Source organism: Ochotona curzoniae, unplaced genomic scaffold, assembly GCF_017591425.1.
Source record: "Ochotona curzoniae isolate NIBS_2020 unplaced genomic scaffold, NIBS_Ocur_1.0 contig_2927, whole genome shotgun sequence".
Taxonomy (NCBI): Eukaryota; Metazoa; Chordata; class Mammalia; order Lagomorpha; family Ochotonidae; genus Ochotona; species Ochotona curzoniae.
In genome coordinates this window covers 1068997-1084035 of record NW_024465654.1, presented here as the reverse complement: position 1 = coordinate 1084035, position 15039 = coordinate 1068997, and the positions used below count along the sequence as shown (strand labels likewise).

Below are 15039 nucleotides of genomic sequence, written 5' to 3'. Positions count from 1 at the left end.
ATTGGGGGCGGGGAGGGGAGAACACCTTTTTTTTTAATTCCATGGAACTTGGGATTGACATACAAGCATCTCTTGGCACACAGAATCGTGAAACCCATGCACATAACGGTTCTTCCAGAAGCTCATAGAAATGCATAGGGATGGCATTGTGCCTTATAAGGTTAATCCCCCACCTGCAGCACTGATATCCCGTATGGGCACTGGCTCAAACCCTGGATGCTCCCCTCCGATCCAGCTCCCTGCTAATGGCCTGGGAAAGCAGAGACCAAGGCTTTGGGTCCCTGCATCCATGTAGGAGAGCTGAAACAAACTCCTGGCTTCCAGTTTTGGAATAAACCAGCTCTGGCCATTGCACCAATTTTGGGCATGATCCAGTGGCTGGAGGATTTCTCTCTCTGTCTGCCTTCCTTCCCCCTGCCCCCTGTAACTCTGTCAAGCTAAATAAACAAATCTTTTAAAACACACACAAGCATGGTTTTCAATTTTTTTTCACCAAAATAAATTTCTTTTTAAATTTCATTTCCACTGACCTTTTCTTAAAGATCTTAGAGATTTGTTTATTTTATCTACTTAAAAGGCAGTTATAGAGAAAGTGAAAGAATAATCTTCCACCTTTTGGTTCACTACTCAAAACTATTGCAACAGCCAAGTCTGGGCCAGGCCAAAGCCAGGAGCCAAAAACTCAGTTTCTCTCACGTGGGTGGCAGGGGCCCAAGTCTTTGAGCTATCATCTGCTGCCTTCTTAGGTACACTGGCAGAGAGCTAGATCGGAAGTGGAGCAGCTGATACCGAAAACTGGCAGATACGCACACACAAGATGCTCGTGTGGCACGTGGCAGCTCCAGCTGCATCCCCCTAACACCAGCCTCTCCGCTGCTGGCTGTGCCCTCCAATGTGTGAAGCCTTGTACAAGGCACTTGATGTAAACCCACCAGCCCAATTGTGTGCTGACACAGCTCCCTCCAAAAGGGAGCAAGTAGGGATTCTGGGTGGGAAAGGCGCTTGGCAGCTGCCTCCCTGTAAGCAAGACCCTCAGTCCACTGCCTGTGCTGGCTGTTTCATACCCCTCTTACGGGCTCCTTCACCTGTGACGTGCATGCCGTGTGACGTGCGTAAGTAGAAGCACACAGCACAGGGACACACTCCTCGCCTTTTACTTCCTGAGGAAGAAATCGGTTATGATAGTTTGTTTCTGGCATTATAAAAATTCCATCAATCTCAGAGCTCCTAATCATTTTGCATAATGGATCTGCCTTTTTAGGCATCTGGGCAATTCACTAGTTTCCATGTCAGAAGGAGAGGAAATAAATAGTACTTAAGTCAAGGAAGAGTCACAGGGCTGTGGTGCACAGAGATCAACATCCCATGCTGAGTCCTGGATGTTCTTCCACATCTGATTCCAATCCATGTGAATGTGCCCAAGAAAGCAGACGAGGATGGTCCAAACACTTGCGGCATCTGCCATCCACATGGGAGACCTGAATGGAGTTTCTGTCTGCTGACTTGGCCTGGCTATTTTGGGGGAGTGAATTAGTGGATGGAAGCCTTCTCTCTGTCTTTGTCATTCTGCCTTTCAAACACATAAGGGAACCCTTTGAAGAAGAGTGACTAGAACATGTATGGGGGCCACATGTGTGGAACGAGCCACGTGAAGGCTGCCTCAGGTGCCTTCCTGCAGGTGTGCACATCCATGTGAGAGACCTGAGCCCAAGGAGCCGGACGGAGGTGGGAAGGAGAGAGCTATGGATTCTGAGTAGCAGGTATTTTGTGCCCTGTGTTGTTATTTATGTCTCCCCACCTCCGCTCCTGAGGCCCACACAATTGGCTGTCGCAGCATTTCAAAAGCATTTCCATGGAAGCATGGGCACAGTCAAGCTGTCCTCTTGCAAGTGCACCTGCCAAGGCTGAGTGAGCTGCTTCAGCAGCTCCACCCACCTATGGTGACAACCCCCACCCCACGGAGATATAAATAAACAGTGTGTTTTACAAAGGTCCCTGCGCCTGGAGTCCTGATCTCAGTATAGGGTGAAGACAAGGAAGGAACACAGGTGTGGGGCTGGCTGTCCTCCTGGGGGCAAAGGTCTGATGCTCTCAGGCCTTTGTTTTAGGAGGTCAGGATGGGATCTGAACCATCAGAATCCAGGACACGGGGGAAGGGAAAACCACATGTCCCAGCTGCCCAGGAAAGCATGTGTCCATCCTGGTGAGTCAGCCCAGGAGGTGAGACTCCCATGGGGAGGCCAGCTGGCTCCACACATCACAGCCTGATTGAGAAATGTCGCGTATGCTCTCTTTTCCCTTCCTATTATTCTTCTCTGTCACTCTGCTTTTTAATAAGTAAATAAATCTTGAAGGAGAGTAGTTGAGACAAAGAGATGTAAAGGGGTTGGGCAGAGCCTCAGAGTCAGGTGGTACCATGCAAGGGAAGGCCCACAGAGCTGGCCTAACGGCCCTGTGGAAGCCTTTTTGGGCTCAGAGATGGGACACAACAGAAACTGATTCCACATCCATCTGTACCTGCCCAACCCTCCTTGAAAGGATTTTCCTCCAAGACTGATGGCCATCAACACACTTTGGAAAGGAGTACAGGAGCCAGAGCCTAGGTTAGAAGTGAGTTAAGTACCTCTCCAGCCTTAGCTTTTCACCTCTGTGAAATACACCACATTAGGGCTGGAGAGAAGGCGGGCCGAGGAAATCCTGCCATGCCGGGCTGTCTCATCCTTGCAGGGGAAAAAAGAAAAAAAAACTGTTCTGTTTTTATCTTTAGTAATCCAATCAGACTCCCCTGCCAAGGTCAAGGACTTTTCTGAGTACATGGAAGAGAAGTGATTCCCCCCCACCTAACTGAGCCAAAAGGGGTCAGGCACAAGCCAGAGGTCAGGAGGATCTAAGTAATATTTCCCTGCTCACTGCCAAACACAGGCTGCCTGCCAGGTGCCCCAGCCCGTCCCACTCCTTGCCTAGCCAGCACAGAACAGAGCCCCCAGTCCAGTCTTTCCCAGTCCTCCCCGCCCAGCAAGGTCTCAAGTCTGGCAGTCTTTCTAGTCTCCTTGTATCCAAGCCACTGAGTGTGTGCAGGCACAGGGACCGGCCCCCATGGCCTATCACTGCCATGGCTTCCCTAACAGAGAGAAGGGGCTAAGGACTGTCACTCACAGTCTGAGGAAAGGCAAGGTGAGGAGGGGACACACGGAAGCTGAATGCCCCAGGGAGCCACTTCAGTGGCAGAGCTGGCGGATAGTGCAAAAGTATTTCCTGGCATCTTCCAGGACCTGCCTGGGCAGATGATGGGGAGGATGGCCGAGCTGGGGCTCACAGAGAGGGAAGAGGAGGGGGTTGAGTAGTGGTTGTGCTGGTGCTGAACTCAACGAGTTGCTCCCTGTGAGAGGACTGAGCAGGGACAGTTGGGATGTCGCTGCAGGTAAGGTCTGCTGCAAGCTGGGACTTGTATGAGGATGGGAGCCTCATCCGCCCAGGACCACAGCCATGCTAGTGGGGGGTCTCAACCCCAACTCTCTCACTCCCCCCTCAGGGTGGGGTGGGTGGGGGAGATCATCTGGTGCTCCTTTCCACCCCAAATGGGAACACCCAAGCCCCTGACACCCTCCACCCACGGAGAGCAAGGGGAGGAGCGTCTTACTGTTGTCCAAGTGGTTGGCTTTAATAATCTTCTCCGAGTAGTCAGAAATACTGGAGCATTCAATCTAGAAGGGCACAGAACAGAAGAGTAAGCTATCAATCTGAAGATCGCAGCCCATCCAGCACAACCAAGCAGGTAGAAAAGCAGAGGCCCCAAGGAGGGTCTAAGACCTGCCAGTGGTTGTGCTTGGCTTTGTGGCAGCCTGAAAACTCACACTTAGCCCACCTGACTCCAAGTCAGCTCTGGGTTAGCCTATGCCTTGAGAAAGAAAACCATGCCAGAGTCTGAGGAACAGCTGGTGGGTCTTGGTCTCCTGCCACTGCCACTGGCCTGCCGGGGAGGGTGCAAGGGCACAGCCATGGCCGAGATCCCTCTGTGGGCCTCCCTGAATATCATCCTTACTTTGCCCTCATGCTTGTCCTCTGAGGCAGATCTGAGCAGGTCCTCCAGGGAGGACCACCTGTCAAACACCAATCCTGGCCCATCCTGAGGTCCTCCCCTCCCCCTAAGGCACTCACACCCTTTGACTCACACTTAGCCTTTTGCCGGCTCTACCCGTAGCACAGCCCACTCCTCTGCATCTAGAAGTCTTTCCAAGTTCCTTCCATTTCCAGAGCAAAGGATCCCAGGCATTCGAGGGGTTCCTGGGCTGCCATTTGAGGGCAGGAACTCTGGGAGGGCAGAAGACTGGGCTGGGTGGCAGTACTGACGTTTAGAGCTTAACACAGCCTGGCCTGTGCTAATGCCCTGGAGCCCCATTCAATGTACACTCAGGGTCTCACTTCAGACTAGCCCTGGCACCCATCCCTTAGGGAAATAGGAGCAGGAGGACATGGAGGGGGCAACTGCCTCCATCAGGCACAGAAACAGGCCACTGAGCTCAAACAGCAGCTGAGGGGATAGCCATGATCAGGGCTCAAGCCCCATAAAACTACCCGAGCTCTGACCACTCTGTGGGACTCTGCTTCTCCCCTGTCCTCCTCCACCTCCTCCTCCTCTTCCTCTCTCGTTACATCGTCAGGTCTGCAAGATGCGACTGCATTCAATGTGGAAAATGTGGGGTCTCCAGCCCAGGCAGCCCAATCACATACAGCCCCCCTGCACCTTCTCATCATGCCCTTGTTCGCTGTACCTGGGGCAGGAGCAACATGAGGTCACGCACCTGTACTGGAGCTGCCCAAAGCCATGGGAGGTCCCTCCTCCCTCTCTCTTCTATTTCCTTCCTTCACTTTCTTTTTCCTGTCTGCGCCATTTCTCTAGCTTTTCTCTGTGTCTTTCTAGTGTTCCATTTCTATTCTCTTGGTCAGTCTGTCTCCAGCAAGCTCTCTCTCCCTTTTCTTCTGTCTTTTTCTGTCTCTCTCTCTCCCCCAATTCCTACCCCAGGCCCCCACCACAGTTGAACAGTGGATGACAGAGACACATGCAACAGGAGAAACTGTGAAATGAGCCATCCCTGGCGGGGGAGCCAAATGTGGTGGCGCCATCACGAGCAGAGCGGCTGGGGAAAAGGGCGGGAGGCAGACAGATGGTGCCAAGTGCCCACAGCTGGAGGCGCCGAGTGGGCGCCTTCTGACAGCTCCTTGGCTGGAGCCCCCGATGACTCAGGGGGGCTGCATTCTTCCCACTAGGCCCTGACCCTACCACTAACATGGTGGGAAAGGAAAGGACAACCCTGTGGAGGAAGCACTTGCAGACCACCAGGAGGCCCCACGTCCAGCTGGCATGCCCTGTGGACCCTATGGTCTCCCTGGTCCCTGGGCATCCTCCAGCCTCCTCTCCACTATACCTGTCCTGGTTTAATCCCTCACAGTCCACCCCACTTTGCAAGGGTCAAACAGCAGCCCACGGCCCTGCCTGCCTTCCCACACTTTCCTGCTGGTGTGGGACACCCCATCTACTCTGCAGCTCAGGCCATGCATTGCTGCTGTGCAGCCAGGGGCCAGGCAAGGCTCTGAAGTTTCTGGGAAGGTCAGCTTCACCTTTGGTTAGCAGCGCAGTAGCAGCCAAAGCAGTGAGGTCAAAATCAACTTGCTTGTGGCTTCTCTTTTGGCTAAAACCAAGTGAAAACCAATTCACTTGTCCTTCAATAAAGGAAGAGGGGTCTCCGCTGCATCTTGCCCACTCCCCCCCAACCACCACAAGACCCAGAACCCTTGCCTCGGGTTGGACACTGTCCTAATTGCCTGTGTGAGTGATGAATTCATTTAACATCCCTCCCATTAGTCCCTGATGGACTCTCACTGGGCCCATCTTAGAGATGGGAACATAGGGATAACTTCTCCATGTCTCCAGAGACTCAACTCAGAGCAGCTGCAGTATAACCACAAACTGCCACTCCTCCAGCTGACAGCGGAACTGTGCACCCAAAGGTGATGATATCAGGAGCGCCTCAGGAAAAAATGCATTGCCTCCATCCACATTAGCAGGTGCCAAGGGCAAGGAGCCAAAAGGCAAACTTTGGTCACAGGAGCTTTCCCTGTCTCTTGGAGGGCTCACCTGGTTTTCTCCACCCCCTTCTAGGGTGTGACTCCTGCAAAAGGGAAGAAGGGCCTGCAGGAGGGTGAGGGAAGGGGAAGGGGAGTGCCACGCTCACCCCAAACACCTTCTTGGCCCCAGCTTTGGCAGCAAACATGGACAGGATCCCGGTGCCACTCCCTACGTCCAGCACCACCTTATCCTTGAACACGTGCTTGTTGTGGTACATGGAGTTGCGGTACGTGAGCGTCCGCACCTCGTCCTTCAGCATCTCCTGTCAGGGACAAAGGCAAAGGCAGGGTCAGCGCAGGCAAGATGCCTGGGTGGTCAGCAGGCTCGCGGGCACCTGTCCAGTCCAGCACAGCTTCCCAGGATCTCCATGAGCCTCAGTAGATCACAGCTGCATAACTGGGACTGGAGCCACCTGTGTCATTCCTAACACTGTCCTGAAAGACAGCACTGTGTTGAAAGAGAAATACATACTCAGATCCAAGACAGCTCCAGTCTACCAAACAACAAAGAAAATTGAATATTGAGTGTAAAGTCAATTTCAACACAGGTGTTGAGATTCATCACATATTGTGGGCATCCAAGGGTTGTTGCTCTTACTGCCGCTCTTGGCTGTTGTTGAATAGAATTGCATCATTTGAACCTACCACCGTTGATTAACCCATTCACTTGTTGATGGGTAACTGGATTGTATCCAGGACTCTGTTATTGTGAATAAAACTAACTATAAATATTCTTATAAATTATTTGAAATATGTAGGTTTCCATTCTCCTTGAAAAAGGAACTAGAAATGAGTTTGCTAGTTCTTAGGATATGTGATACATGCTTAATTTCAAGAGAAATTAACAAATTTTACAAAACAGTCATGCCATCGTAGGCTGCCCTCACCCCAGGGTGTGAGAATTTAAGCTGCTTCTCACATCGGGAGCTTACTATCCTCTGTCTTTTTAATTTTAGCCATGAACTTGTATCTTGCTATAGTTTCCACTGTATTTCTTGGTAGCATTGAATGACATATCTTGTTTGGCATGTGTCTGTTGCCGCTCCATGAACAGGCTGTTTTAGAAAATGTCCATTCAAGGGTCCCTCTGTCCACTTCTTGAGTTGTTTGTCTTGTCCTTGTTGAGTTGTAAAGATGTGTATTCTAGAAACAAGTGCTTCATTGGATACCATACTTTGAATACCTTCTCCCAATCTCATTTCCTTTCTGTGTTCCTTCAGTCATTTGAAAAACAGTTGTTTTGGCTGGCATTGTGGTACAGCGGGTAAAACCACTGCCAGTGATGCTCACATGACATTTGGGCACCAGTTTGTGTCCAAGATGCTTTGCTTCCAATCCAACTCTGTGGTCTAGGAAAAGCAGCAGAAGATGGCCCAAGTGTTTAGGGCCCTGCCACGTACAGGGGAGACCTAGATGTAGCCTGACTATAACCTGGTCCAGCCCTGTCCATAAAGGCACATAGGGAGTAAACCAGCAGATGAAATAGTTCTCTCTGTATCTCTCTTTCTGTTTCTACCTCTCTGTAATTCTTCCAAAATAAGGAAATCTTCCTTGAAAATTGGCTGCCAATTTTGACAAAGACCAATTTTTCAGTTCTTTTGCAACTAGTGCTTCCTGTACCCTAGCTAACCTTTATTTAGCCCAAAATTTCAAGGACGTTCTCCTGCATTTTCTTCCAGAAATTTTATGGCTGTGACTTTTACTTTAGATCTATGATTTGTGTCCAATACTTTTTGTGTATGAAGGAAGTACAGGCTGTAATTTAATTTTTTTAAAATGCGGTTTGAGCACCATTTGTTGAGCAGACTATTATTCCGCTATTGAATCCCATTTGCCACCTGACCCAAAAACCCTGTGTATGGTTTCTGGGATCTGTTTTGTTTACACCAACTCAACACTAACCTGATTACTATATCCTTATCTATATTTTATTTATATTAGCATGTACATTTTTATTGACTACATTGTGGTATTTCAACACACGTAAACAGCACATACTGATCAAAACAGAGTGAGTGTCATTTCCATTCCATTACTATTTCCCCTTTTTAAAATATTTGCTTTGCTGGCTTGTTTGTTTTGGAAGGCAGAGAGACAGGTGGAGGGAGGGAGAGAGAAATCTATTTGCTGATTTCCTACCCAAATGCCCGCAACAGCTGGAGCTGTCCCAAGCAGAAGGCAGAAGCCGTGAATTCAGTCTGGGTCTCCCAAGTGGGTGGTAGGGCTCCAAATACTTGAGCCATCACCTGCTGCCTCCCAAAGATGAGCATGAGCAGGAAGTCAGAATCAGAAGCGAAACTGGGACCTGCAGCCACATCCAGTGTGCTGTGCAGACCCGCCAAGCAGAGCATTACCCACAATGCCACACACCTGCCAGATATCCTCATCATTTCTTTGTATTTGGGGAGTGCCAGCTCTTCTCTTCTAGCTCTTCATAAAACATGCAGTAAGTTATGTGAACCACAGTCTTTCATTGTGCTGTGGGACACCAGAACGTCTTCTCTTTCCCCGACCGTGTTCTGGAATGCATTATCCAATCTCCCTCTACCCTACTGCTACTTGCATCATCCCCTTAAGCAGTCTCCAGTAATGACAATGCTACATTCAGATCTATTATTATTATTATTATTATAGATTTCACATATGAGAAAGAACATGCAACATTTGTCTTTTTCTGTGTCTAGTTTTAGCTGCGAAGGGTAGGGTTCTTGTAATTGTTATGACTGAATAGTATTACATTGTGTATCTATCCACATTCAGTTTAGCCTTTCATCACAGGCTTCTAGACTGAACCCTTAAGCTTGGCTATTATGGCTAGTGCTACAGTAAAACATGGGAATGAGCTTTCCTGTTGATGTGTTGATTTCATTTGCTTTGGATGCATGAGTTGACCAGACACTGGCAAGCTGGATCACATGGCAGATCTGTTTTTGGTGTTTTCAAAGAACCTCGATTCTGTTGTTCACAACATCTGTGCTCAGCTACATTGTCACCAACAGTGTACAGTTGTTTCTGTTTCTCCACATCCTACCCAGCTCTTGGTTTTTCTCCTCATCTTTTTCATAACACTCATTCTGGTATCTCATTATTGATTTACCTCTCCCTTATGATGAATGATACTGAGCATGTTTCCCTGTTTGTGGGTCATCCATGTTTCCTCTTTTGAGAAACGTATCATCTGCCCATTTTAGCACTGGATTTTTTGGACATGGCATGATGGCCTAGCGGCTAAAGTCCTCGCCTTGAATGCGCTGGGATCCCATATGGGTGCCACTAGGAGAAAGACCTGTCCTACTATCAACTCAATATCATTGTTCACTATTGCTCTCTTCAGATTTTCTATACGTTCATGATTCAGTGTTGGTAAACTATCAGCATCCAGAAGTGTATTTCTTTTTGTTAGGATGTAGTTGTCCATAATATTTTACAATGATCTGCACTGTCAGTGGTAATATATTTTTCTTTTGTCTATGATTTTGTGTATTTGAGTCTCTTTCATTCTTTCATTCTTTCATTCTTTCATTCTTTCATTCTGCTAGTCATTCTGCAAGTGCCAGGATCCTATGGGGCATCGGTTCATGTTCCAGCTGCTCTATTTCCCATCCAGCTCCCTGCTTGTAGCCTGGGAAAGCAGTGGAGGATAGTCCAAAGCCTTGGGACCCTGCACCCACGTGGGAGACCCGGAAGAAGCTCCTGACTCCTCACTTTAGATTGGCTCAGTTCCAGCCGTTGTGGCCATTGGGAAGTGAATCAGTGGACAGAAGAGCTTTCTCTCTGTTTCTCTTTCTCTGTGTAAATCTGATCTGCCTTTCCCATAAAAATAAGTAAATTCTTTTTAGAAAAACTGTACTGAAGATGCATGCTTGGGTGTCAGTCAGCTCCTATGGCTTTGGCTCTGGTTAGAAACCGCACTGGAGTCACTGACAGCCTCCTGCCTTATAAGCCTGACATAGACATGGGACCCTGCAGCCGTGGTTGGCTGCCAGTGCTCCTGGTCCCTCTCTCTGTGCTGGCAGCCTGGTCTCTACCTGCTGAGTCCCTGTGTCCCCTTGGCTCAGTTTCCACTGCTCTCGCTCAGCTACTCACCTTGTGATACAAGCATCTATATGCTTGTTTGTTTGTTTCTCCATGGAGGGCATCCTCCAAGCACCTCTGCCCGGTCATCTTGATATCTTTCTATAGCTTAGTAGTAACTTGGAAATGGAAGAGTAAGGCTCTTCCAATGTAGTTCTCTTTTTGACTTAATTCTTCGTAAAAATTATTTTGTCTTTTTCTAAGTCCTTTGTCTTTTCATTCACATTTTATAATTTAGGTTATGAATTCCTGCAGGATCTCCTGGGATCTATCAGAGATGCACCGAATCTGAAGATAAATTTGGGGAGAGTTGTCATGTTATCCAAATTGAGTTTGACAACCCAAAGAACATTAGATTCATTTATTAGGCCTTCTTTCATTTACCTCTGAAATGTTTTATAGGTTGCAGAGGAAACTTATTCCTGAATATTTTGTTTTGTTGCAGTGCATATGGCATTTTAATTTTCATATTTTCCAATGTGTTTGTATACACACACACAAACACACACGTGTATGTATAGTGTCTTCACATATAGCAGCCTTGATCACTTCACATACCAGTTGTAGTAAGGTTATTTTTTTTTCTCTAATTGTCTCTGTACAAAAAGGCCTTGTCACTTGTGAATAAAGGCAATCTGACTTCTTTCTATCTGTATGCTTTTTCCGTTTTGTTCTTTCCTCTTGCTTTGTTACACTGGCGAAACTGCCAGCAACGATGTTGAATAGAACTCTAGATGACAGACGTCCTTCCTTTGTTCCAATAATATTTAACTTGTCACCATCAAGTATAATTTTAGCCGTAGGCTTTCCATAAATGTCTTTTTATCAGACTAAAGAAGTTCCCTTCTATTTTTAATGTACTGAGAGCTTTATCATGAATTTGTATTGAGTGTTGCCACACATTTTTCTATACGTATTGAGTGCATAGGACATTGTTCTTATGATCTAAGAATGTGTTGTTCTCCAAAACTGGGTTTTGAATAGTGAGCCAACACTTCGTCACAGAGTATTACCCTATTAAAATAGGGGTGGGCTGTATTTACTCTACTTTGTTGCAGACATTTTTAAGTACATTTATTTCTTCTCTAGGAACCAAAGTTATGCTGGGTTCATCACAAAGGTTTGGTTGTATTCACAACTTGGGTGTTTAGTGCAAAAGCTTGTAGGGACTTGGTGTTTTTCTTCTTTAAAGGTCTTAGAACTCACAAGTAAAACCACAGAGGCCTGGGATTTTTGTGTGTGTATGTGTGCCTGTGGGAAGATTTTTCAATCATAAATTCGATTTATTTCATGGATAGCTATTTTGACTTTCTATGTACTTTATGTCTGCCTTGACAAGATATTTTTCCAATAAATCTGTTTCTTTCTTCTAAGATGTCAGATTTATTGCCATAGCATTGTCCCATTGGTCTCTCACTGTATCTGCTGAATATTTGTAGTATCTGTAATGGTGCCCTTGCTTCCATTTATGGTCTTATAACTTGTGTTTTCTCTGTTTTTTTTTTAAATCAGTTTAGCTAACTGTTATCAATATAATCAACTTTCCAAAACCCAAATTTTAAATTTGTGATTTTTTTTTACTGTTTTCTGTTTCATTGTTGTCTTATTTCATCTTTATTATTTCTTTTCTTCAGTATGCTTGGGGTTTGTTTTTTCTTCTTTCTCTAGCTTCGTCAGGTGGAAGCATTGATCACCGACTTTTTCTTGGTATCATATAGCCATTTTAAGCTATAAATGTTCCTCTTTATGCTGCTTTAACTGCATTCTTCAAATTTTTTAATGTTGTGTACACACTCTCCTTTAATCTAAAATGTTTTCTAATTATTCTTGTGATTTGCCCTCTTGTCCATTGGTTATTGGTAAAAATATTGCTTGATGTCCAATCGTTTGGAGATTTTACCAGATAACTCAGTGGCCTTGGTTTCTAATATAACTTTATGAGAAGAAACATACTCTGTATGACTCCAATTTCAAGATAATTGAGATTTGCTTTGTGAGCAGCCTCGGCTCTATTTCAGTAAGCACCTCCACAGACACTTGAAAAGAACATGTTTTCTTTATTTTGAACGATTTTATTTGTGACGATATGAATGCCACAAAGATCAGGTTGTTTGCATCACTCCAATTCCCCACGTCCCTTACAGAATTTTTGTGTATTTATTCTTTATCAATGATCAAGACAGAAGCATTGCAAAGACTTCCCTATGATTTGGGATGTGCACATTTGAGCTTCTTGCAGTGACCATCACCTTCCAGGCCACACTATGTGATCCAGGGTTAGAATCATACGGAAATATGGGTGCTGGAGTGGAAAACAAGCCCCCAGCTCCTCCCTACTCCCTCTCTGGTCCTGGGACATACAGGTGCCCGCCTGCACCTGCTCATGCCTCCCAGGTCCCTGCCACTCTCAGAGCCCATGGGTGAGGATAGGGTCAGGGGTCCGAGGAACCTATGCCACCTTGATAGCAATGACAAACAGACACATGGAGCATGTCCAGGTTCACCCTCCTGCCCCCACCTCCACCGTCAGAATGCTTTACCTCATGGATCCCAAAGTGGGCATAGGAGTCGAAGTAATAATCTCTCGAGGTCATCTCCTCCGGGTTTAGCAGCTTGGACAGTTTGCCCCTGCCAGGGCAGCTGGGCTGGGTGGACACATGATGGACGCAGGGCACAGGTTTGGGCGGGACCACGGGCTGAGGGGGCTGAGCCGGGGGATTGCTCACCTGCGAGGAAAAAAAGGACCCAGGGTGAATGAAGGCACCGAAGTCCCGCCCTCTCCTCCCCTGAGCCCAATCAGCCCTGAAGGACGCATGATCCCTCCAGACTTTCCGTGTTTGATGGAGAGGTCGCTCACCACCTAGAGGTCCAGGAGAACTGGATTTAACCCAGGCCTAGCTCTTACCCATGGTGGCCTAAGCCAACAAGTTTTCTTATCTAATAATCAAGGAAAATAATATCTTCCCTTACTGGGTGCTAAGATGCCCAGTGGCGAAGGGTGTGCAGTCCAGAGCTGGTCCCCTGAGTTCTAGATCTAGCCTCAGCCACTTACCAGCTGTGCCACTTGGGACACCTAATTCCTCTCTTGGTGTCCATCTCTAAAGTGGGAATAAAGGGGCCCCAGCCTTCTAGAGCTGTCCTGAGGGCTAGACAAACTACTGCTAAGTTAAAGTGCTTGCACAGGCTGAGCTCATGGTAAACGTTTGTTAAACCAAAGTGTTCAGCAAGATCAAGTCCCCCAGCTTCACTCTCCTCCACAGGTAGTGCCATACTCCAATAGGAATGGGTCTCTAAACACTGGCTCCCTGTGGGATCTGCATGTCACACCTGTTACCTTGTACCACTGGCTTTGGATTCATAGTGCCCGCACCTCCTGCGGTACTGTGGCCCACCTCCTGCCTGCACACCATGAAATGTTGGTCCTTCTCACTCCCCTGGTCTTGGCAACCAGCCCAGCGCTACCCCTCTCCTCACCCTCTGCTGCTGTTGCTGCCCACCTTGGTACTCTGCCATCCCAACCACCACAACCCTCCCACTGCACCAGCCTCAGGGAGAGGCAAGAGAAAAGGATGGGATTGAGAGAGCTGCTTTTCCAGGGAGAGCAGGTAGGGCCCAGAAGCTCAAACTACAGGAGCTAGGGAAGACCTCTTCCCACCCCCATCCCCACCTCAGGAGAGTAGGAGACCCCATGTGTCAGGATGGCCCCCACACACAGGGCAGAGGTTTAACAAGCAATTTCCAGACTCGGCCCCACTGCAGCTGGCAGGCGGGATCTCAGATCCTATCAGGGCTCTAGTAGAAGTTAAGCACAGATAATGGGAGGCAGATGGCACAGGAGTTCGTCCCTCGACCCCCAGGGCAAGCCACTCCACCTGAAACTCACTGCATGCCCTTGGAAAGTGATTGTCATCCCAAAAAACTTGCAGGCTGTGTGGATGCATATAGATAAAGACTTTAGAACAGTGCCTGGCTCCAAGCACCTTATTATTACTAATATTAGTACAAGTCATAACCCTGTTCCGTGTCCCTAATTTCCCATCTGCGAGCTGGGTCAGCACAGTCTTAACTGTCTTGATTTCCTGCAAGGGAAAAACAGAAGATTTCAAGGACAAAGCCACAGCAAGAATCCAAGTGAGTGGCACACCCTCCCTCACACTGTGGGCAGGGACCCTAGTCAGGCTGTGTCCAGGACTGGAGCAGAACAAGCCGGCAGAGTGTCACGATCCCTCTTTTCCCAGCGTATCTAGGCTGACGCCTCTGGGATCCAAGCAGACTTCCCAGTTTAGCAACATCACATTTCAGGTCGGCAAGATCCCAGGCTGGCTGGCAAGAGAAGCAAGTGGGGCTGCCTCATTAGAATGCAGCAGGTGTGCCCACCCAGCTTGGGATGTTGGTCACGGTCTCCAGGAGGCTAAAAATAGACTGTGTCAATTGTATGCTCCCTTGCAGGCTGTAGAGTCACCTCTAAAGCTGAAAAGGGCTCTTTGCATACGGCTGACCCCAATATTGACTCTGTTTAAATAGATTAAGGAGAGAAAAACTCTTAGCTGATCCAGGCATCAGACTCAAGTCAAGGTCACTCAGGCCCCCACCAGCCCTGAACTGTCAATCAACCCTGAATCAAAAGTCTTCTTTCCATAGGAGGTTCCCTGAGCTTCATCCCCGTCACACCCCCCAGGCAGCTAACTAAACATCTATGAAAGAGCTGACATTGTGGTGTGGTGGCTTAAGCCACTGCCTGCGACGCCAACATCCCAAATCAGAGTGTCAGTTCAAGCCCTGGCCACTTCAATTCCAACCCCAGCTTCTCGCTGGGGATACCTGAGAGAGCAACCAGAG

At 47.8% G+C, this 15039-nt stretch overlaps 1 protein-coding gene across 1 annotated transcript in view; it reads right to left on the bottom strand.

Annotated features, from left to right (window-relative positions):
- The window catches only part of PRMT8 (protein arginine methyltransferase 8), a 69255-nt gene that overhangs the window by 27280 nt on the left and 26936 nt on the right, over positions 1–15039 (bottom strand). The window contains exons 2-4 of the mRNA XM_040978998.1: positions 12741–12926; positions 6234–6389; positions 3641–3704 (exon numbers count right to left, since the gene is read on the bottom strand). Coding sequence (XP_040834932.1) covers positions 3641–3704; positions 6234–6389; positions 12741–12926 — 406 coding nt within the window. The remainder of the gene's footprint in view (positions 1–3640; positions 3705–6233; positions 6390–12740; positions 12927–15039) is intronic.